Below are 23,475 nucleotides of genomic sequence, written 5' to 3' on the forward strand. Positions count from 1 at the left end.
ATACACAGATGAGATTTGCTCAGGCATCCAAGCATAGTCATTCCCAGTACTCGAAAGCACCCAAAACACTGACTTGACTAAGATGGCTGAATACTGTAATCAGTGGCATTTACAACTATTTGTGACCATGACAGTTTCAAGTGTGTTCCAAATCTTCACAACGCCAGAGCCCTCAAGAACTGAATATCTTTCTCAATGGTCATTACTTGAACTATGAATCTCACCCACACTACTTAGAGTAACCCTAGAGAGAGCTCTCACGTTTTAACCAGCTGAGGAAAACTGCAGCTACAGTGAGGTCACATAATGTTCTAAGCAAATTGGCTGGGACTTCATGAAGAGCAAATGCTCAAACTCCACGCTCATCCAGTCTAGCCCTCTGTTACTCTGCAGCAGAATACTGTGCTCCGGTCTGGCTCCATCCGTCTCATGTCAAGTTAGTAGACACACAGCTACACTCAATCATGTGCATTGTCACTAGGATGGTTCGACTGACACCAGCACCGTGCTCCCTGTGTTAAGCCACATCATTCCTCCACACGTCCGTTGGGAGGAAGCTACAGTCAGAATGGTTGAGAAGATCCAGGCAAACCTGAGCCTACCACGACACACAGACCTCTTCAACCACCCAAGAACGTGCTTGTTGTGGAGGTGCCTGTTGTGCGCCCATATTTCTCTGCAATGTCAATATGGAGTGAAATATGGTCTGTAGCTGATGTCAGAAACTAGTCTCATAACTGACCCCACTATGCGTGCACCCAACTTTGCTTTGCCATGCCACTCATAAGCCCTTCAAATTTCAAATGGGCCAGGGTCAATGTGCAACCAGCCTTCACAGCTGGGCCAATGAGAAGATCCCACGTGCGGCTGGGGCCAAAGACAGACAGCGCCACACATCCCTGATGACTGCCCTCTGCCCAGACTGGATGGTGGTCAGAGGGCTCTGCATTTCACTGATGAAGCTGGCACAAACTGGTTTGACAAACTCCGCATTCAATAATAACAAGAACACCAGAGAAACAAAGGCAGGATAAATGGAACTCCAATCGTCCCTCTGGGTTCTGTTTCCATCACTTAATCATAGTCATGTGATGTTTTCATACCGTGATCATGAGGGACCAGGTTCTCACTGCATATGCTGTGCTGTGATCTGGTCAGCTCTCTTTGAGAAGACTTGGTCTGGGCTTGCATGACAGGGCTGGAGCATGGCCAGGACCCTGCAAGACCCTCTACCTCTTGAAAAAAGTGATTCGGGGACTTATATACCATGAATGCTCTACATCAGTGGTTCTCAAACTTATTTCATCAGGCCCCCCTTTTTTGTGTCTGCACTCATTTACGGCTCCCCACCCCCAAACAAGTACATATACCACTACCCAGCTCTGAAGGCAGAGCAGAGAGCAGCGGCTGCTGGCCAGGCACCCAGCTCTGACGGCAGAGCGGAGAGCAGAGGCTGCTGGCCAGGCACCCAGCTCTGACGGCAGAGCGGAGAGCAGCGGCTGCTGGCCAGGCACCCAGCTCTGACGGCAGAGCGGAGAGCAGCGGCTGCTGGCCAGGCACCCAGCTCTGACGGCAGAGCGGAGAGCAGCGGCTGCTGGCCAGGCACCCAGCTCTGACGGCAGAGCGGAGAGCAGCGGCTGCTGGCCAGGCACCCAGCTCTGACGGCAGAGCGGAGAGCAGCGGCTGCTGGCCAGGCACCCAGCTCTGACGGCAGAGCGGAGAGCAGAGGCTGCTGGCCAGGCACCCACCTCTGACGGCAGAGCGGAGAGCAGCGGCTGCTGGCCAGGCACCCAGCTCTGACGGCAGAGCGGAGAGCAGCGGCTGCTGGCCAGGCACCCAGCTCTGACGGCAGAGCGGAGAGCAGCGGCTGCTGGCCAGGCACCCAGCTCTGACGGCAGAGCGGAGAGCAGCGGCTGCTGGCCAGGCACCCAGCTCTGACGGCAGAGCGGAGAGCAGCGGCTGCTGGCCAGGCACCCAGCTCTGACGGCAGAGCGGAGAGCAGAGGCTGCTGGCCAGGCACCCACCTCTGACGGCAGAGCGGAGAGCAGCGGCTGCTGGCCAGGCACCCAGCTCTGACGGCAGAGCGGAGAGCAGCGGCTGCTGGCCAGGCACCCAGCTCTGACGGCAGAGCGGAGAGCAGCGGCTGCTGGCCAGGCACCCAGCTCTGACGGCAGAGCGGAGAGCAGCGGCTGCTGGCCAGGCACCCAGCTCTGACGGCAGAGCGGAGAGCAGCGGCTGCTGGCCAGGCACCCAGCTCTGACGGCAGAGCGGAGAGCAGAGGCTGCTGGCCAGGCACCCAGCTCTGACGGCAGAGCGGAGAGCAGAGGCTGCTGGCCAGGCACCCAGCTCTGGCGGCAGAGCGGAGAGCAGCACTGCACCAGCAGCAGCACAGAAGTGAGGGCGGCAATGTGAAAAGTGGTATTTGTCTCTCTCTCTTCTCAGCAGACTTAGCGCCCCACTGCCACCCTTACTTCCACACCGCTGCCACCCCGGGGCTGACAGCTGCCTCCCAGGGAGGGATTGAGGGCAGAGGAAGGAGAGCCCATGCCCAGGCTGCCTCCCAGTGAGGGACTGGGGTGGGGAAGGACCGCCCGAGCCTGGGTTGCCTCCTGGTGAGAGATGAGGTGGGGGGAGAAGAGCCTGAGCCTGGGTGCCAGGACTCCGGCTGTCCCCTTTATCCCTGCCTCCTGGGTGGGCACGGTCTTCTGCATGAGTCCCAGCCATCCAGGGCTGACAGCCAGAGCTCTTAAATAAAAAAACAGAACCACACAGCTCGTGCCTCCCTTGACACATTCCTGTGCCTCCCTTGTGAGGCCCACCTCATAGTTTGAGAACTGCTGCTCTAGATCTTTGTTTTCCATCTCATCTGAAAGACAGCTCCATCCACCAGTGCAGAGACCCCCAACATCACACTGCGGCACGGGTTCAATACGGATTTCAATAGCCAACGGAAGTCTTACTGCTTCACTCTGGTAATACAATTCTGCCTCCTCAAAAGGGAGGCAGCATTACCTAGGGGTTAGAACAAACAACTGGGGGCCTGCGTTCTATATCTAGTGCTGTCACTACATTGTTGTACAACATCAGGCATGTCACTTCACCACTCCCTGCCTCAGTTTCCCCAACAGTTAAATGAGGATGTTACATACCCCAAAGTGGCACTGTGAAATTTGATGTTTGTAAAGTGCTTTGAGAAGGCACTGGAGAAGGGCAAAACACTATACATTCTCCTGTAGTTGCAAACGGAGATAGGACTCTTCATTTCCTGTCCTAAAGTGTGGCGTGGTGCAGCTGTACACTGTAAAACTGCTGTTGGGTTTAACCCCAGAGGTGGCTGCATTTCAATAGGGAGTGACGTGATCCTTGTGTATTGAATGCATAAAGCCCCTTGAGATCCTCTGGGAGGTGCCAAGCTTGTTACTGAAAATCAGCTACTGCCATTGTGCTTGTAGCTGAGGTTACACACCTCTTCTCCACAAAATCCTTAACCGTTCATATTGATCAACCACACACACCTGGATGGCCGGGACGAGCGTGAAATAACCAATCAGGATGATCCCAAGCTCTGTGGCCATGTTCTTCATAATAGACCAGCTCTCATTGCTCAAGCCTAGAAAACAAAACATGCTAGTGATTAGAACAGGGGACTGGTGCTCAGGACTCCTGGGTTCTAGTCTGCCTCTGCGAGTGAACTTAGAAAAGGCTCTGTCCCTCAGATTCCCTACCTGTAAAAGGGGGATAATACTCTGAGATCGTGACAGAAGGCAGCAAAGCCTTATTATTATTACCGGAGACAGGAAGTTTCTGAGATTAGAAAAAATTAATTTCCTTTACTCAGCTACCCAGAGAGACCAACCCTTGTAGTCTAGGGAACAGCCAATCCACCAAAATATGGACGAGCCCCTTGTTTTTGTCCATCCCTCTATAAAGGGAGCACAACACTTTGAATAATGTGCAAGGGATCATGCTAAATTCTTCACATGGTTTTTGGCTGGTAACATGCTCAACCGTGAGTCATTCTGACTGCCTGCCAGGAGCCCAACAGCCAGCCTGAACATGTATGGAGCAGCCAGCACAGACTTTTGGACTATCTCAGCATGCAATGCTCCACCTTGAGCTAAGCAGCCTGCATGAGTGGACTGCATGATGAGCTATGCCACCCCCAGGGGGCGTAGCACCATAGTAAAGACATGACCCTGTCCCCCGTGGGGCTGCATGCAGCCTGTAGGCAGCACTTTGGCCATTCGTGCTCTGAGAAGACATGGCACCAAAGGTCCATACTAGGGGATGTTGCAGCCATCCCTGTGCCAGTGATTATTTCACAGCAGGTTATGTAGCATGGAGGAACCACGGCTGTGTTCCAGGCTCCCAGTGACTAGGGGACCCCTTGATGGGCTTACAGGAACTCCTGGGCTTGACAAGCAACAAGCTGAAATGGACATTAGACCCAGAGTGCAGAACACACAGCTCCCACATAACAGCATCTCGGTCCAAGGCTGTTTCACGCCCTCTCGCAGGCCAAGAATTACAATCACTCCCCTTTGGGGCTGGAGCGAATAGGAATTTCCCCCTTGCCAGAGCCAGACGGGTACCTTGTGCAATCCTCAGTTTTACTTCCAGGTCAACGGGCGTGGAGACGACCGATTTGGTGAGAACCAGCACATTCTCCAGGCCAATCACCACCACCAGGTACGGAAAAATCTCCCTAGGAAAACAAAGCCAAGCGTGAGAACCAAGGGAGCAGCCAGGCGCCCTTCAGCTTAGTCCGGGGCAGGGCTGGTTACAAGCTCTCATTTGCTACTTCAGCAAGCTGCAGTAAGGGGCCCTCTCGCACCGTGCTATTCTGCGACCAGGCGAGAGGTTGTGCAGTGTCTGGTTCAGACAAGAGGTAACATTTCAGCAATGCTGACTGTGTTACTACAGACTGGCCATCACGTGCCATCCTTACGTTAGATTTAAGCTTGCCAGGGCAGGGACAGTGCCCTTCTGGGTGTCTGTACACGCTAGCACAGGGGGCCCTCGGCCAGGGTCCAAGCTTTGAGCACTGCAGCAAAAGCTAACCATAAACAGCCAGTAAACGAAAACTAGCAAGTTGGGGAGGAGTCAGAGCCAGGCGCCAACACAAACTCCACTGATGAACCCCAGGCAATCCTTACACTATCCAAACCAAACCACTGCAGAGAGAGTCAGGGGATGTGTGTGTGTATGGGGGGGGGAGGGAGGGAGGATGGAGAAGGGGCAGGCGCCCATGGGTAGCGGGTTCCTCACCGTACAGCTGCTACTACAAAGACTCAGCTCTGCTACAATCGTAGACACTGGGGGGGAACTCCCCCAAAGGATGCCTGATGCCTGGAGCAAGCCTGTGCTGAGAGCGCAGGGGGAAGCCTTGTCTGTGCAGGACACTGCAATGCAGATGGAGGCCAACGGAAAAGGACAGCTGCCTGGCCTTTTGTACAGTAGGGAGGGTCAAAGGAGGGGCGTGCCAGCTGGACGGGCACTGAAGGCCCAGCAGTGGGGTTTCCTAACACTGACCTTCCTGCCACTGAAACGAAATCCCTTCTGCCTGTCTGAGGTCAGGCTGCAGTGATCAGCAAGTGCTGCTGACTCCTGTGGCCCTGGAGACTGAAGCCCTCTGATCACAGACCAGCTGGAACCTGCGCTGCCCCGACTTGCTCTGCCCTGCCCCTGCACTGGAGGGGTCATGTCATACCTGGGCCTCCTGAGCCCGTCAGCTAGCCCGATGGGGGGATAGGTTTGCAGTGACATGGACACCCAGAGCTCCCCACTCCTTCCCCACAGTGAGTGCTGGCCTTTGGTCACCGGCCAGGTGTGGAACTAGTCACCTGGATTGAAAAGCTCCATGGCCCATGAGCCCATCAGTCCCTTGCAGCCTTTCTAAAGGCCAGTAACATCATGAAACTCCAGTGCCCTGACCCAGCTCCAGCGTGAGCCATTACAATCTGCCTGTCTAGTGAGGAGAGACATCAGCCTCTGGGAAGATTTCCCTCTTCCCCTCCGCGTCAGGGTACCTAAACAGCTACCACCGTGGGCTGGGATCAGATGAGGCAGCGCAAGGAACCAGTGAGACAAGACTGATCACCATGAGTGTTGCTACACAACTGCAGCCTATCCACTCTCAAGTCGCATCCTGGCAGAGGAGAGTTCTGAGGCCTGGCTTGAAGGAGGACAATGAGTTCGTTTTTCCAAAACAACAAGACTTTCCCTGGCCCCTGCTGGGGCTCCCATCACCCCTCCCTCCTACTGCCACTATTCTCTGGGCTGCTCACAGCAGCCGGGCTGGCTCTGTTCAGGGGAAGCAAACAGCTGCTCCAAGCATAGGGCCAGTACCCAGGATTTGCTGAGCATGGCAGGTTCCAGCTACCTCTCTGCCACCACCAGCCAGAGTCATTCACAGACATCGACCTCTCCCGTGGGGGCGCCGAAATCCGTGCCCCAAAGGTGACCACTGCACTACAAGCACTGGGCTTGTGTGGCACGGAAAGGGGTGGGCAGGAGAGGGAGCCAAGACGGAAACTCTTCTCCGTGGCGATGCAGCAGCAGGCAGGATGGCTAAGCGATGGGGCTGGAGGCAAAGCAATCCGGGTGGCTGCCTTTGCTGCTGCCTGTGTTGAGCCCTAAGGACCAAGCGCTGCCCTCGGTTACCCGCAAGCAGCTGCCACTGGCTTCAGCAGGAGCCACACACGTGTAACTGAGGGCAGAACAGCTTTCTCCTGTCCTCATCCTCTCCCCTGCAAGGTCAAACGCTGCGTTTAGGGAACCGACGAGTCTGGCACCAACGGCAGCTCTGCTTTCTCACCCGAACTGATCCATTAAACAAACATGGCAAGATGAAGCCGCACTGGCTCCTTTTCCAAACAAGAGCAAAGCCACAACCCTCTCCCCGGGCTGCCGGCGGCGCTAGCTGCTCTCGCTCAAGCTGCCAGCGAATGGGAGTGGGCAAGTGTGGCGACTGAGCTCCCAAGTAGCAGTGGCGTGATCCAAAAGGCCCCAGCCCACTGGCCAATGTGTTCTGCCAGGGGAGGGGGACATTGCACTCACACCAGATCAGCTGAGAGAGCCGCAGGGGCATGTCTGTAGCGTGAAGGTCACGCTGTGGGAATCACACAGGCACTGGCTAATGCCCTCTCAATGGTTGCATAAGAAAGTGATGCAAGTACTAAATGGGGGGGAGGGGGAGGGAGAAGGGTGCAGGGTTCTCTAGAACCCGCTATCTATTGTGACATAGCTACCTAGAGAGAGAGAGAGAGAGAGAGTGGGGCGGGGTGATTGTATAACACATTTCCTCTAGTGCGTTCTCCCCTCCCCCTTTGTCCACACCCTCAATGCAGAACCACAGCCCCCACTGCAAGCTGCACCTCCATTCTGCAGCCATGCCCCCTTGATTCCTTGACTTTAGCAAAGCTTTTGACACGGTCTTCCACAGTATTCTTGTCAGCAAGTTAAAGAAGTATGGGCTGGATGAATGGACTACAAGGTGGACAGAAAGTTGGCTAGATTGTCGGGCTCAATGGGCAGTGATCAATGGCTCCATGTCTAGTTGGCAGCCGGCATCAAGTGGAGTGCCCCAAGGGTCGGTCCTGGGGCCAATTTTGTTCAATATCTTCATAAATGATCTGGAGGATGGTGTGGATTGCACCCTCAGCAAGTTTGCACAGGACACTAAACTGGGAGGAGTGGTAGATACGCTGGAGGGGAGGGATAGGATACAGAGGGACCTAGACAAATTAGAGGATTGGGCCAAAAGAAACCTGATGAGGTTCAACAAGGAATCCCATGCACCGCTACAGACTAGGGACCGAATGGCTCGGCAGCAGTTCTGCGGAAAAGGACCTGGGGTTACAGTGGACGAGAAGCTGGATATGAGTCAACAGTGTGCCCTTGTTGCCAAGAAGGCCAATGGCATTTTGAGATGTATAAGTAGGGGCATTGCCAGCAGATCGAGGGACGTGATCGTTCCCCTCTATTCGACATTGGTGAGGCCTCATCTGGAGTACTGTGTCCAGTTTGGGCCCCACGCTACAAGAAGGATGTGGAAAAATTGGAAAGTGTCCAGTGGAGGGCAACAAAAATGATTAGGGGACTGGAACACATGACTTATAAGGAGAGGCTGAGGGAACTGGGATTGTTTAGTCTGCCGAAGAGAAGAATGAGGGGGGATTTGATAGCTGCTTTCAACTACCTGAAAGGGGGTTCCAAAGAGGATGGCTCTAGACTGTTCTCAGTGGTCACTGATGACAGAACAAGGAGTAATGGTCTCAAGTTGCAGTGAGGGAGATTTAGGTTGGATATTAAGAAAAACTTTTTCACTAGGAGGGTGGTGAAACACTGGAATGCGTTACCTAGGGAGGTGGTGGAATCTCCTTCCTTAGAAGTTTTTAAGGTCAGGCTTGACAAAGCCCTGGCTGGGATGATTTAAGTGGGGATCGGTTCTGCTTTGAGCAGGGGTTTGGACTAGATGACCTCCTGAGGTCCCTTCCAACCCTGATCTCCTATGATTCTGTGGCACCCCAGGCTGGAAACTGGGGGGTAGCTCCCTTTGAAACAGGAAAGTGCAGGTTTTATTGCATTCTTTAGGAAAGCGGAGTAGGCACTCAACTCCTGCGTTATTGAGCTCCCAGGGAATCCCATTCACTCTATGCTGGCCCCACTTTTGCCATTTCTCAGTGTGCTGCCGCATTTTGCATCATCACCAAGTAACTCCGTCACAGAAGCTACCAAGGGGAAGCAGAAGGTTGTAGCAGTTGAGTAGGGATAGCTGGGACTTCGCCCACCTGGAAAGCCTTGGGAAGCAGTATAGTATGATGGGAGAAACACATCAGCTGGGTGTTTCTGCTAAAAGGATCAGCAGTCAAACAGCAAACACTGGCAATATTTAACAGTTACCATCTTTCAGCATGTCAGAGTCAACAACGAATTGAAATGAACTGGGCACTTCACAGCTCTCAGAGCCTTGTTCCAGGCTGCCTGCAGATTTCCCTGCCTCAGTTCAATTCAGGTCATGCTTTTCTGGTTATCTTCACACCATGAGGGCTAGAACTATCTTTTGTTTAATCAAAGCTCTGATTCTAGAGCAGACACTGTGGCTGGAGGTGGATTCTGGGGCAAATTCCATGTCTGAAGAATCACAAACTATAAGGGAGAGGGAAAAGGGCAGGAAAACAGCTGTGTTATCACCTTCTCTGTTAATGTTTGTAACATGACCAGGGGAAAAGTTAATCTGAATTGTCACAGATCCCTAAAACATCTCCTCAAGCCTGCTATATAGCCTCCTCTGGATGCCCTGGGAGGCTAGAGACGGCTGTCTCTTTAGAAGTCTGCAGTCACACCACCTCGGGCTGTGGTCTTGACAGATCTCACAAGCTAAGGTGGGCCAGTACTGGGACAGGAGACTTCCCAGGAGGACACCGACTGGAAATGCTGCTGGGGATTCAGTAGGGGGCGCTCATTCCTCAGACGCTGGACTAGACAGTTACCCCAGCCTGTTGTTACTGATACTGGTTTCAGATAAGCCCCAGGCCCTCGCCATTCATGGTTTGTCTTAAAGATCTCAGAGCATTATTTTTCTTTCCAACAAACACGTTAGCCCTGGTACCCTGGCCTAATGCAAACTCAAGCAATTCTATTTCGCCTGCCTGCAGTCCCTTTGTCATTTCAGCTGGACATAGTACTCTCTTCACTTTCTGGCCACAACTGCCATGTAGAAACTGCATTTCACTGGGGAAACAAATACACATACCCAGAGATCACTTCTGGGCAACTTCCTGTTGAAAGAGACCACCTCAAGAATCCTCCAGTCCAGCAAGTACGGCTCGGCTCCATCTTTATTAAAAGACCCTGCTATTAACCAACCAAATTTTGTCAGTCTCTGGCACTGGCCACTGTCGGAAGACAGGATACTGGGCTAGATGGACCTTTGGTCTGACTCAGTATGGCCGTTCTTATGTAATCCTAGGATCTACGTACTGCCCTCCAAACAGCATGCTTAATGATGGTACCGTACAAAACCAAAGCGCGAGAGACCTGACATAAGAAAAGGCTCTACTAAAACCCTCCCCTCCAGTAACCTTGCTGCAGAAACAGGTCAAATGAAAGCTTGAGCAAACAGACAGGGCTGACATGGCATCCTAAAGCTGGCCAAACACAAGCTCCGGCACACTGCCAGAGGGTGCAGGTTCCATCGAGGACACCTCGCCACCAGGCCTGGAAAGCTACCCCTCATAATCGGCAGGAAGAGAACCCCAGCAGATGGTAAGGTTGCAAAGGGACACAGGGAGAGAGGTGATCTCTCAGGTAGCTGGCTCTCAACCCTCCCCTGGCCTATCAGCACCACTTCCATCTCACCCAGACCAAGCTACCTGGCTCCCACCACGTCCCCACCTCTGACAGGTGCTGGGAAAGGAGAGACCAGAGTGTCAGCGTTTGATGAAAGGAAGAGAGATCCTACTGCCTTTCAAATACTGAAGGGTCTAAATGCCTCACGATCTCCCCTTGCAGCCCTATGCACATGGGAGACAAGATGCATCCCCGTGGGACCCCTCCCTGTGAGAGCCTTTATAGAGAGAGGGAGCTGCCACCAGACCTAACAAAATGGGTTACATGTGTCCCACACAGGAAGACCCCATCCTCCATCCCTCGCAGTCAGGTCTCTGTGGTAAGCCTACCTATGAAACCAGACTGTGGGGGCCAGGGGTAGGCAGGGAGTCAAGAGGTGCCGGCAGCTGCTCCAGCATGAAGAGAGGATTCGAGAATGGACCACAACGTACCAGGTTGCTCTCATCACGAGCGAAGCAAAAGAAATGAGTTCTAAGTGCAGTGAAACCTGTGAGCCTTCTTAGCGCTTGTGGGAGGGAATTCCCCAGGCTAGAGCTGGCTCCTGAGACAGTTCTGGCTCCTGCGCTCACCAGCCTCCCCCGTTGGCTGGTAGCATCGCTGTCCCAGGGGAACGTAGATAGCAAGGGGGGTGGCTGTGCTGTAGGGAGAGGCAATCTCTCAAGTGGGCTTCGACAGAGATCTTGACCTGGGCGCTGTATTCAGTGGGAAGCCTACGGAGAGCAAGCACCAGGGTGATGTGCTCACAGGGCCCCGTGTTACTTAGCAGGAAGGCTGCTGAGCTTTGTGCCTGGTAGAGCCTTTCCAGAGCATGCAGTTTCCCACCTCGGTACAGCCAAGTGCAGTAACCCAACCTGGAGGTCACCCAATGCATGGATCGCAATACACATGGACACCGCCGCCCAAGGGAAGAGTCAATAATCCCCACCAGTAACAGCCCCAAAGCCTCCCTGCTAGTCCCCATCAGCCCTGAGCACCAGGTTCGTCCAACCTCACTGAGCAAAACACAGAGAACCTCGGCCAGGAAAGGCAAAGACACACAACCTCCTGCCCTGGACATCGGTCTGATTCAGAGCAGGCTTCCTGCCACTGGCATGCCAGCCATGGTGACTGGAACAGGAAGAGGCTGTCTACGTGCCAAGCTGCTGATGTTTAGGGAGAAAAGATGGACACAATATTTCATTAATCTGTCAGCAGCCAAGTGTGACAGATGTGCAGCAAAATGTCCCCAGGAGGCCAGGAGCCGTCCAGTCCATCAGTATCCTGGGGAAGGAGGGCCAGGCAATGTGGAAAGTGATCAGGCAATGAAAGTGGGTATGGTTAGAAAATCCTCAATCCTGGACACAAAGGGGTAAGTAGCCGGCATCAGACAGGTTAGCACCCACCCTCCCTTTGTCCCTTCTTTTAGCAGGAGACTCTTATTTCTGGAAACCTACCCTCCGTTGAGAGTAGGCGTCAGGCCAAACAGCGTACACAGACCCACCGACATGAGCAGAGAACTGAGCACCGTCACAACTGCTGCCAGGGCCAAGCCCCATTTCGACTTCACCATGTCAATCTTCCCTGTGAGAGAGAACACGAAGCCCACATCACTGGGGGAAAGCCAGTGCCAACTCCCCCATCATGGGGAGCAGGATCCGCGTGCTCATTCACTTCGAGAGGCAGCGCGCTAGCCAGGGATGGTAGTGCTGGGTTCAAGGCCTCGGGCGCCTAGCTGGTGTTGACATAGCAACACAGTACCAGAGAGGCATGCTCCAGCCAAAGGACACAGCAGAAGAGAGCAACTCAGGGATGGGCCACAGACTCTCATTCCAGCTACAGGATGGTCCAGGGCACGTGTGAAAGGAGCATACGTAACCTCAGATCAGTGGCAGGTCCTGACGGCACAAACACAGACTATTTGTGGGATCTTTCTGGCTGTGGGCTGGTCCCCCAGGAGAAGCGGGACATGTGCCATCATGTGGGGCATTTAGAACTGAATAGGTCAGAGCCCTGTAGGATATACCACAGGGAACAACCCTGCACTGGCTCAGGGAACGGAACAGCTGAAACTAATAGGGCCTCTTCCCCTCTAAATCCTAGTTCTATGTCCCAGTGGAAATTTAGCTTCACCTGGCTGCGGGAGTGATAGGAGACTCAAGCACTGAAGATAGGTGCTTTACCCCCCCTACACGTGGGGCAGGGTGTACTGTGCCATCAGGCCCCTGTGCCCCCTCTGCTGTGAAGCCCATGGGTGGGGCACTCGCCCTCCCTGCTGCCCACAAACCTACGTGTGGAGAAGTAGATGTAAGCGAAGAGGATGATGTACGTGGTGACGAGGGGGATCAGCTCAGCAATGCCAATCTCTTCCTTGAAGTGGACGTGAATGATGTGCTCCTCCCGCAGGGTGCAGTTGGGGCTAGGGTGCAGCAGCTTCAGCCGGGAGCGGAGGCTGGTGAGGAACCTGACACGTGAGAAAGGCAGAAGGACGTGACCCTGGTGCTATGACGTACACCTAACACATCCCTCAGAGGAGGGCCCCAGGGCTGCAGCCAGCTGGGAACATGGCTCTATAGATTTATGCAATACTTGGCAACCAAGAGCAAGGTCAGCTCTGCCTGTCTAGGTTTTGCACCTCATTCGTCACCAGGTACCACCAAGTTCCCCTGAAATCTACAGCGTTCCTGCGGAGGATTCAAAGAGGGGAGCTGCAAGACCTCAATAAAGGTGTTTAGAGAAGGGTGTTGGGGTTTACCAAGAACTCTGACTCTGGGGGATGGCGTGTGCTCTCGGTTCAAACACGTTTACTGTTGCCAGTGTTTGGTAAGTAGTGCTGATGAATGATGCTAATAGACAGTCCTGGAGACAGGAGGCTTCTCTCCCCAATGCACAGCATGGTCAGCAGCAGGGCAAACTTCCACCGGCCAGCCTGCCAGGCTGCCTTGAAGGCACCACCCGGAGGAGGGAGAGGAGCATTCATTCTCCAGTCCCATTCAGTCTGTGCCCTCTCTGCTGAGACGGCCAACAAGAGAGCCAGTTAGTGCCAACCAGCATGGCGCTCACTGGGATGTAGAAGCCCATCCACCAGGAGCTGGACTGAAGCCAACTCCCTGGACCAACCAGCTGCCACCAGGAGGGCCACGACTCCACTCACTACAAATATGAGCTGAAAAGAGGACTGTGATTGTGGGCAGGGGCAGCCATCAGCAGAGGAATGCTGGGGTGGCTCCTGGGTGTGCTGGTTTCTTTTTAAAGCGACAGTGCTATGCGTCCAGTGGTGGCAGACAGCTTTATATTGACGATGATAATACTCTGTGCTTCTATAGTGCCTTCCCTCTGAGGATCTGACCGTGTTCTGCACGGCTCTATCCAGAACAGCGAAAGGACAAATAAAGAGAACCAACAAGCTTCCCAGGAGACAAAGAAGGGAGCCCAACAGGCAGGTGATCTGACATGGGAGCAGCAGAGCCAAAGCACTTACCTGGAATCATATCGCTGGAGAGCTAGTGTGACAGTGTAGGACACCACCCGCTTCCTGTTGTACAGGTTCACGCCGCTGTACTTCCCCGGGACTCCAAACAAGAGATCTGCAAACACAATGGGAGCCTAACACCATGAGCCTGGCCAGAGGTCACTGAGGGACAATGCATGAGTGTTCATCACCAGATGGGAAAGGATGCTGGACAACCACGGCCCACCTTATTGCAAGGGCTGCCAAGTCCCCACAGAGCAGCAGGGCCTTTGCCTTCCAGGGCTCCCCCAACCCCATGTCCCCACCGCCACACACAGTAAAATGGAACTTCAGTCACCTGCCTTTGGAGAGAGCAACGACTGAGTGAGGTTTTCAGCTGTGGTTTCAAGAAGACATGGTGTTTTGAGGTTTTGCTCAGACTGTTAAGCCCGGCCTCCTCTACTTAATCTCACTAGTACAATGCTGACCCCATGCCATTTCTGTGCACACTTATACATCCACACGCTACATCAGCACATTCTCTGAGAGTGAGTGTTTGTGTGTGTATTCGTTTTCTGCTTGGGAGAAGGTAAGGTCCCCGGAGATGTAGCCCTGTCTTCCTTTGGGGTGGTATAGTGCTGAACACATTCTGGGTACTGAACTGGGAAACTTTTTAATCAATAAGTCTTAAGGCTCCAATGCACCTCTTTAGGCAGAAGGGATTACAGGGGTCCTGACCTCAACTGGATCCCCTTATACAGAAAGAAGTGAACAATCCTCTAACTCGGTGGAACCAGGGAACAGCATGACTTCAGACGTGGCCAGATTGCTTATTCTAATTAATGCAAGAGACTTTCAGTGGCACCAGTAGCCCACTTGAGGACAAACCCCGTGGGTCACTCCAGGCAACGATCAATAAAAGGACAAGAGGGAGCACTATGAACATTCACTCCTCACCTATGGCAATCTGCCCCACCTTTGGGCAGCGCACTCAGTGCTGTTCTCAGAGCAACCGGAAATAGACAGGGTGGGAGAAAGCAGCATGGTTAGAATAATTCAGATCAAAAGGCATGGGGCGGGTGGGGGGTTGTTGGCTATACACAGATGTTCTCTCTATACCCACAGGCAGCAGGCTGATGGGGTTAGAACACCCACTTTTCACCTCTGGAGGGCTGGGTCAAAATCCAACTTAAAACCCTAGGTGGAATGAGTCCAGTGACCTCATCCCAGACTCTGCGCAAGGTAAAAACCACTGCCCGATTTGGCACTGCTGGCAATCGGCTCACGAGAGACCTGGGACTGGAACAGCAGAGCAGGGATAAGGCACTTCTCCCAGCACCTGTACCACTCAGCCTCCTACCTTTGAGGGTAGCTGATGTCTGCAGTGTCTTTGGTTCGTGCTGGTGGATGGTTTTGATGATATTAGGGTCGGAGTTAAAGCGCTCTCGGTCATTCTGCCAGAAGTTCCCTGGAGACAGCAGGAGGCAGCCATGTTCAGGTAGCAGGTCTCGCAGCTTCTTTAAGCTGGGCAGGAGGTCTGTCACCTGAAGGCAGACTTCCTCCAAACTTCTGATCCCAGAACTGAAAGACAGGTAGAGACCAGAAGCTTCAGCGTGTTAGGGTATTCACAGGCAGCTCATCTCAGAAAGGCAACACATCCATGCACTCCTGAGCTCTAATTCTCACTCACTACTTGGCTTGTGACCACACAATTTCAAAAGCCTCCACCAATTCTGGGGGCCTCAGTTCTCAGCACCCAATTTAAGACTCTCAGGGCCTCATTGTCAGAAGCACTGGGCACCTGTAGCTAACTAGCTTTAGCTGGAGTTATGCATCTTCAGCGTTTCTAAAATCAGACCCAAGGAGTGGGAACTTTTGAAAACTTGGGCCGTAACCTCTCTGCCTCCTTCTTTCCCCATTTGCTAATGTGGGATGATAATACAAACCTCCCTCAGTATTTCTGGCATGGATTAGTTAGGGGTCACACGGCTCTGAAGTGCGTGAAAGATATAGCAGGAGTAAAACTGCTCAGCACAAGCAACTCAGCAAAATCTTCTCCAAACTCCTCTGCGGTGCACAACGAAGGGAATGCCCCAAGCCAGGTGAACTCATGGGGCTGCAGCACCACCCTGCAAGTCATATATGGCTTGGATGGGTTGGCATTTCCAAACGGTAGGCACAAGCCTGCAGCCCTTGCTCAGGGACTCTCCTCACATGAGTACAGACTGCAAGATCAGGCCTCCATTTCAGAGCACCTGTCACAGCACTGCAAAGTGATGCTTTCCCAGTGGGTAAAGCTGTGTGAACTCGTGTTAACGTTGGGCTTACACTAACATTCACAATAAAGTGATCTTGTTATAAAAGTTCAAGCCTTGCTTTATATGCTTACACAATCCTTACATACCCACTAACAAATCAGATACGCATCCGACTTGACCCAGCCTGGGTCTACACTAGCACTTGTCCGAGTGTGCAAGGCTCAGTGGCAGACTGGCTGCCAGGGCCAGGGTTGGCTAGCATTGCTCAAAAAGAGAGCAGTACTTCCTTGTGAGTGGGCACAGCCAAGGCAACTGGCAGGATCTACCCTAAAATCCATGTCCAGCCACAGAGCCACCCAGCAAAATCGAGGCTTTCACTTCAGAAAAAACAACATTTCTAGTCCTCCTGGAGGCAAAGACAACCTTCTGCATGGGAACTGACGTAGTGAGGCCTGCCTGAGTCTGCAGAGAGCTTGGAACAGCTCTGGAAGATGTCAGAACTCTGCTCTGTCCCCTCAGTCAGGCAGTGACTCTGAAACCTAATGGTGACAAAGTTCTTGTCAACAGTATTCACTATGACATCCCGGATCAGTTTAGCAGGTATATATGGCTCATGCACTTCTCCCTAATGCCGGATGCAGTGACAGAGACTGGGACAGGATGCAATGGAATGGCTAGCTGCCCTCAAGGCTGCTGGGATCTGGAATTAGGTGTTCAAACCACTCCAAAAATTTCAGGTCATCCCTGTCCCTGCCAGAAGGGACAACTGCCCAAAGCCTTAACTGTCTCCAGGGCAAAAAATGCAAACTGCCTCCCATATCATTTGGCTGGAAAAAGCCCTGGCTGTCCCGTACCCAGACGCCCAACCCCCCACTGACAGCTTCAACATGCGGATATGCTTTTTCCTATACAGTTTTTTTGCAGCACTTTAACAATTGTGGAGCAGACTAAAATAAAAGGAATTTGACGTCAAAATGAGTCTCAAGCCCCAGGAATATGCCACTGACTGTGTTACTAATTTCAGATTTAATTCAAGAACATCCGGTTTGGAAATTATTTCTCTGCCACAGAAATGGGAGGCTTGTCCCAGAGCTGAGGTCTAGCTGGGCACAGAGCACATGGAGCCTTGTTTCATTTCCATGCAGAGTGGCTACCCATCAAGGACACTGTCACAGTGATCTGAGACACCGTGCACACCAGGAGGAGAGGGCTTATAACTTGCCACTGACGAATGTGCGGCATCACCAGATAGCGATCCACACATATGTGATAAAACGGCAGCTGAACTGAAGACAAACACTGTGTAGCAAGGACTTAGCCCAAAGTTGTGACTAGAAGGGTATCGAAAGCTCTTTCTGAACACAGCACAGGCAGCTTCTCTGGCACATAAGAATATAAGAACAGCCATACTGGGTCAGATCCAAGATCCATCTAGTCCAGTATCCTGTCTTCTGATAGTGACCAATGCCAGGTGCCCCAGAGAGAATGAAAGAACAGGTATCAAGATCATCAAGTGATCCACTTCCTGTCGCCCATTCCCAGCTTCCAGCAAACAGAGGCTACGGACACCATCCCTGCCCATCCCAGCTAATAGCCATTGATGGACCTATCCTCCATGAATTTATCTAGTTCTTTTTCGAACCCTGTTATAGTCTTGGCCTTCAAAACATCCTCTGGCAAGGAGTTCCACAGGTTGACTGTGCGTTGTGTGAAGAAATACTTCCTTTTCTTTGTTTTAAATCTGCTGCCTATTAATTTCATTTGGTGGCCCCTAGTTCGTATGTTATGAGAAGGAGTAAATAACACTCCTTATTTACTTTCTCCATATCAGTCATGATTTTATAGACCTCTATCATATCCCCCCTTAGTCGTCTCTTTTCCAAGCTGAAAAGTCCCTGTCTCATTAACCTTTCCTCATATGGAAGCTGTTCCAGACCCCTAATCATTTTTGTGGCCCTTTTCTGTACCTTTTCCAATTCCAATATATCTTTTTTGAGATGGGGTGATCACATCTGCACACAATATTCAAGATGTGGGTGTACCATGGATTTATATAGAAGCAATATGGTATTTTCTGTCTAATTATCTATCCCTTTCTTAATGATTCCCAACATTCTGTTTGCTTTTTTGCTTCATATTAAGTGGATGTTTTCAGAGAACTATCCACAATGACTCCAAGATCTCTTTCTTGAGTGGTAACTCCTAATTTAGACCTCATCATTTTATATGTAGAGTTGGGATTATGTTTTCCAATGTGCATTACTTTGCATTTATCAACATTGAATTTCATCTGCCATTTTGTTGCCCAGTTACTCAGTTTTGTGAGATTCCTTTGTAACTCTTCGCAATCTGCTTTGAAATTAACTATCTTGAGTAGTTTTGTATCATCTGCAAATTTTGCCACCTCGCTGTTTATCCCTTTTTCCAGATCACTTATGAATATGTTGAACAGCCCTGGTCCCAGCACAGACTTCTGGGGGACACCACTATTTGCCTCTCTGTATTCTGAAAACTGACCATTTATTCCTATCATTTGTTTTCTGTCAATTAACCAGTTACTGATCCTTGAGAGGACCTTCCCTCCTATCCCACAACTGCTTGCTTTGCCTAAAAGCCTTTGGTGAAGGATCTTGTCAAAGGCTTTCTGAACATCCAAGTACACTATATCCACTGGATCACTCATGTCCACGTGTTTGCTGACTCCCCTCAAAGAATTCCAATACATTGGTGAGGCGTGATTTCCCTTTACAAAAACCATGTTGACTCTTCCCCAACAAATCATGTTCATTTATGTGTCTGATAATTCTGTTCTTCACTATAGTTTCAACCAGTTTGCCTGGTACTGAAGTCAGGCTTACCAGCCTGTAATTGCCGGGATCACCTCTGGAGCCTTTTTAAAAAATTGGCATCACGTTAGCTACCCTCCAGTCATCTGGTACAGAAGCTGATGTAAATGATAGGTTACATACCACAGTTAGTAGTTCTGCAATTTCACATTTGAGTTCCTTCAGAACTCTTGGGTAAGTACCATCTGGTTCTGGTGGCTTATTAGTGTATCAGTTTGTTCCAAAACCTTCTCTAATGACACCTCAATCTGGGACAGTTCCTCAGATTTGTCACCTAAAAAGAATGGCTCAAGTTTGGGAATCTCCCTCCCATCCTCAGCTGTGAAGAGCAATGCAAAGAATAAATTTAGCTTCTCTGCAATGGCCTTATCGTCCTTGAGTGCTCCTTTAGCATCTCTATCATCTAGTGGCCCCACTGGTTGTTCAGCAGGCTTCCTGCTTCTGATATACTTAAAAATTTTTTTTTGCTATTACTTTTGGAGTAATATGAGCTTATCTACACCGGGGTGTGGAAAGGATGTGACACCATTTGCCACAAAGCCCACCTAGTTTCTTGCTTTCCTTATTTCCAGGAGTCTAAGGATTTCAATCTTGATGGCTAGACCTAGAGAGCACTAGGTCAGAAGGGGGGTCAGTGTGACACTGGCAGGCCCAGTTCCGTATCCCTGCTCTCTAGAGTCTCTAATCCAGGGGTAGGCAACCTAGGGCACGCGTGCCAAAGGCGGCACGCGAGCTGAGTTTCAGTGGCACACACACTGCCCGGGTCCTGGCCACCGGTCTGGGGGGCTCTGCATTTTAATTTAACTTTAAATGAAGCTTCTTAAACATTTTAAAAACCTTATTTACTTTACATGCAACAATAGTTTAGTTATATATTATAGACTTATAGAAAGAGACTTTCTAAAAACGTTAAAAATGTATTACTGGCACACAAAACCTTAAATTAGATTGAATAAATGAAGACTTGGCACACCGCTTCTGAAAGTTTGCCGACCCCTGCTCTAATCAATGGGAGTTTACCTGTCTCTCAGGGCGTGGTTTCTGATCTCCTCCACTAGCTGGAAGACGCGGGAGAGCGGTGAGCGGAACACGTCCACAGCGAGGAAGTTCTTGTGCCATGGCGAGACAGTAGCTTTCACCAAGATCTGCTGGACGTAGGCCACAGGAGCGCCCAGGTACTGGGGGAAAATGGGGGTAGAGAGAAAGGTGACCTTCTGGAGACAGTGAGTTGGCAAGCCTGCAGAGTGAGCGTGGATCTCTCCTGCAAATCGTACAGCATCAACTCCTAACCCTTCCTTCTTGCAGTCCCCTCTCTTGTGATGGATGGGTGCCCCCTCCCCCCCACATGCCCCCTTGTGCCACACCCAACCATGGCCTGTTTTCCTCCTCTGATTTTCTGGTTTCTTTCTAGCTTCATAGTTTTTTTTCCCTCGTGTTTCCCCTCATTTGGTAGCTCTCCCATTCCTTCCCAGGTGGCTGCATGCTGCTTTGGAGTAGGTGTGGCCTCTGGTGGCCACACCCTTCATGCTCTAGCAGCTGACCTGAGTGCCATGGCTGAAGAGAAGCTTTCCTCAGCCAGCTGCAGCCTGAGCCTTCAGCCCTGCACACCCGAGCTGCTTCTGGGGCTGGCTGTACTGGAGCGACTGCAGGAGCCTGGAGGAAGGCAAGTGTCTTCAGCCACAGTCAGAAGAGCCCGGGGAGACCTCGATTTACCAAAAATGTTCATGCCTTGGAAGCCTCTGCTGAAGAGAGGCCTCAGAATGTAAAAGCAGGGGGCTTGCAGGTCAGGCTTGAGGTGCCCTGACAGAGCTGTGATGCACCAAGAACTAGGATACCCAGGGATCCCGCAGATCAGGAAGGAAGGGCATTGACAGAGCTATGCTGAGCAGGGGGGGAGGTTTTGAATTGTCCCCAGCCTCCAGGAGAAGGGCTGCGGATACAGGCTGCTCATGCCAAAGAAAAGTCAAACTCTTATCCGGTACATTCGGACACAAGCAGCATTGATTTGCATGATCCTCCCCAATACAAGAAACCTTTGGCTTCTACCCACGTCAGTGTTAACCCTTTGTTCATGCCTCTACTGCCAGAGCACAATGGGCTCAATACGCTGGGACAGTCACCCAGCTCGGAGTGTGGCTGCTTAACCTCAAAGGGAAAACACTTGGTTTTGCCCTTAAGAAGCAGGCGTAAATGTTGGAGATGAGACTCGAACTGGCAGCAAATGGCTCCTAGTTACCGCGGACACTTCAGGCAGCTAGCCAAGCCAAAGGAGCGAACACACACGACGTACTGAAGAGCTCAAGGCACAGGGATCCACAGCCTTTCATCTCCAGGCCAGCAGTCTGATCCCAGCTCAGCTTGGCAGTGATGGACCAGTCATTCTGTTCTGATGGCTGGTCAGTGGAGTAGGAGTTGTGAGCTAGTTGGTAGGTCAGAGACCAAATCTCCACAGACAGGGGTACAGCAGTAAGTGACCCCCGGATTGGTAGCATCTCTATGGATGATAGCAGCAATATGGACTGGCTGAGCTCTATTCTCACCCTTATGGGGGGGGAGTGTCCCATGGCAGGGTTGAGCCATGCCAGCAGAGTGGTGACGGGGAGCTTGCCCTGTTGCTGCCCGTGTTGTCCCTGTTGGAGGGGAAGAACTGAGACCTTTTGTCTCCTGGGCTGTCAGTCCAGCCCTGGGGGCATGGATCAACGTTCATGTCATGCTCCCCGTCAGTCCCCGGCCCAGGCTGGGGAAGCGAAGGATGCAACCAGTGGACCAAATTCGGTGCTGAATCCTGGTCATGTGCCACCCGTGGCACATTGCACACAGGCTAAGAAGAATCCAGCATCTACCACTAGCACTAAATTGACTTAAAACAACTGAATAACAATTGTGAAAAAATGCAGCAAACAAAATGCAATACTTGACTCAGGATACAGTTCTCTGTCTCCCCTTGGACAGCAGGCTCCTGCTGAACAGCGTTTGAAAGCTTTTACCCACCCACTCTGAAGGCCCAGAATTGGGTCTCCTGACAGCATTCAAGTCTGACGACAGGAGCACATTAGCTCGAATTTAACAGCCAGGCGAGGTGCAGAAATTACAAGGCACTTCTTCAGTTCACTACATTAAGGTGCAAATAACACCAGAGTGAACTCCCCCCTGCTCTCTCTCTCGGGTGCACACACACACACACACACTAGTCAGCAGGGGGCAGCACACACACACATGCAAAAGACCTACCCAATCAGGTCGCTCACTAGGATCTCCTTGCTGGTGGCCTGGCTCTGAAGAAGGTGGCGAGTAATCCTTCACGGGGGTGCTGTACTCCACAGGGCCTGTTCCAGGTAAGGGGAGTTTAAGCAGCGGGTAGCTAAGATTAAGACACAAGCAGGAAGAATTATACATTTAAACAAGCCCACGTTTTACTGCATGTCACATGCTGAAATGCGCTGGGCCCATCAGCCAACCTTGCAAGGACTGGGAGCTGTATGGGGAACTTTTTCCAGGTTACCAGTCTGAATCTGACCCAGCACAGTAATATCCCAAAGCTGACACCCTCTGTTGGCCTCTCTCTCTGTGTCTACATGGGGATAACAAATATGCAGCTGGCTCACAGGTCTTGAGCTCTGGGGCTGAAAATTACTGTGTAGACACTCGGGCAGGGTCCCAGAGGTTGGGCTCCAGCCCAAGCCTGAATAGCCATTTTTAGTCCTGCAAGCCTGACGCAGCTGACCTGGGCCGGCCATGCCGTGGGGCTTTTATCCCCATGTAGACATACCCTCCGAGTTGGTGGCTTCACTAGAGTTCCTGTCAGACGGATTTATGCATCACAGCCAGCCCTTTAGTTGGCAGCCTTGGGGAGAACTCAAAGAATGAACGAGCCATGCAGTTCAACCACCCTCTGAGCCACCACGCCATCTCCCCCCAGGCGGGTGGGACAGCTAGAACATAGTGACAGGTTTCAGAGTAGCAGCCGTGTTAGTCTGTATTCGCAAAAAGAAAAGGAGGACTTGTGGCACCTTAGAGACTAACAAATTTATTTCAGCATAAGATTTTGTGAGCTACAGCTCACTTCATCGGATGCATCTGATGAAGTGAGCTGTAGTTCACGAAAGCTTATGCTCAAATAAATTTGTTAGTCTCCAAGGTGCCACAAGTACTCCTTTTCTTTTTTCTAGAACATAGTGAGGATGTGGAGCTAGTGGAAGCAGATTTGTGTTTTTCCTTGAGGGAACGGTTAGTCACGTGTGCTGCAGTTTTGCAGTTTGGGAGAGGACCGTTGAGCAGCTCAGCATAGAGACAGCAGAAAAACTAAATTGCTTTTAAAGTCCTGAAAGTTAGCAGTGTCAGAGACAGATTAGGGTGCTCAGGCAGCCGGCTCTGGCTGGCTACTCCACAGTCTGTGAACTCTGAAAGCAGACACCTCTCACAGAGTTAGGCTCCACCAAACACACTCTGCATGGGCCACATTCTTGAATAACCAAGAGATGGTAACTACTTTTGATCACTCCTGATCCAAGCTGGATTTGAAAGGCCCCAGGTCTTTCCAAATCCTTGACATCCAGCACCACCCCTATAATTTTCCAGGACTGGCACTCAA

General features: G+C 51.7%; 1 protein-coding gene across 8 annotated transcripts in view; it reads right to left on the reverse strand.

Moving 5' to 3' along the window:
- SCAP (SREBF chaperone) overlaps positions 1-23,475 on the reverse strand; it is a 109,123-nt gene that overhangs the window by 22,294 nt on the left and 63,354 nt on the right. For all 8 annotated transcript variants that reach the window (XM_048837301.2, XM_048837297.2, XM_075126084.1 and 5 more), the window contains 8 exons: positions 22,116-22,245; positions 19,905-20,062; positions 15,141-15,361; positions 13,811-13,916; positions 12,621-12,793; positions 11,787-11,913; positions 4,593-4,705; positions 3,516-3,610 (listed from right to left, as the gene is read on the reverse strand). In XM_048837301.2, coding sequence (XP_048693258.2) covers positions 3,516-3,610; positions 4,593-4,705; positions 11,787-11,913; positions 12,621-12,793; positions 13,811-13,916; positions 15,141-15,361; positions 19,905-20,062; positions 22,116-22,245 — 1,123 coding nt within the window. The remainder of the gene's footprint in view (positions 1-3,515; positions 3,611-4,592; positions 4,706-11,786; positions 11,914-12,620; positions 12,794-13,810; positions 13,917-15,140; positions 15,362-19,904; positions 20,063-22,115; positions 22,246-23,475) is intronic.

The sequence above is a fragment of the Caretta caretta genome, chromosome 2 (assembly GCF_965140235.1).
Source record: "Caretta caretta isolate rCarCar2 chromosome 2, rCarCar1.hap1, whole genome shotgun sequence".
Lineage (NCBI taxonomy): Eukaryota > Metazoa > Chordata > Testudines > Cheloniidae > Caretta > Caretta caretta.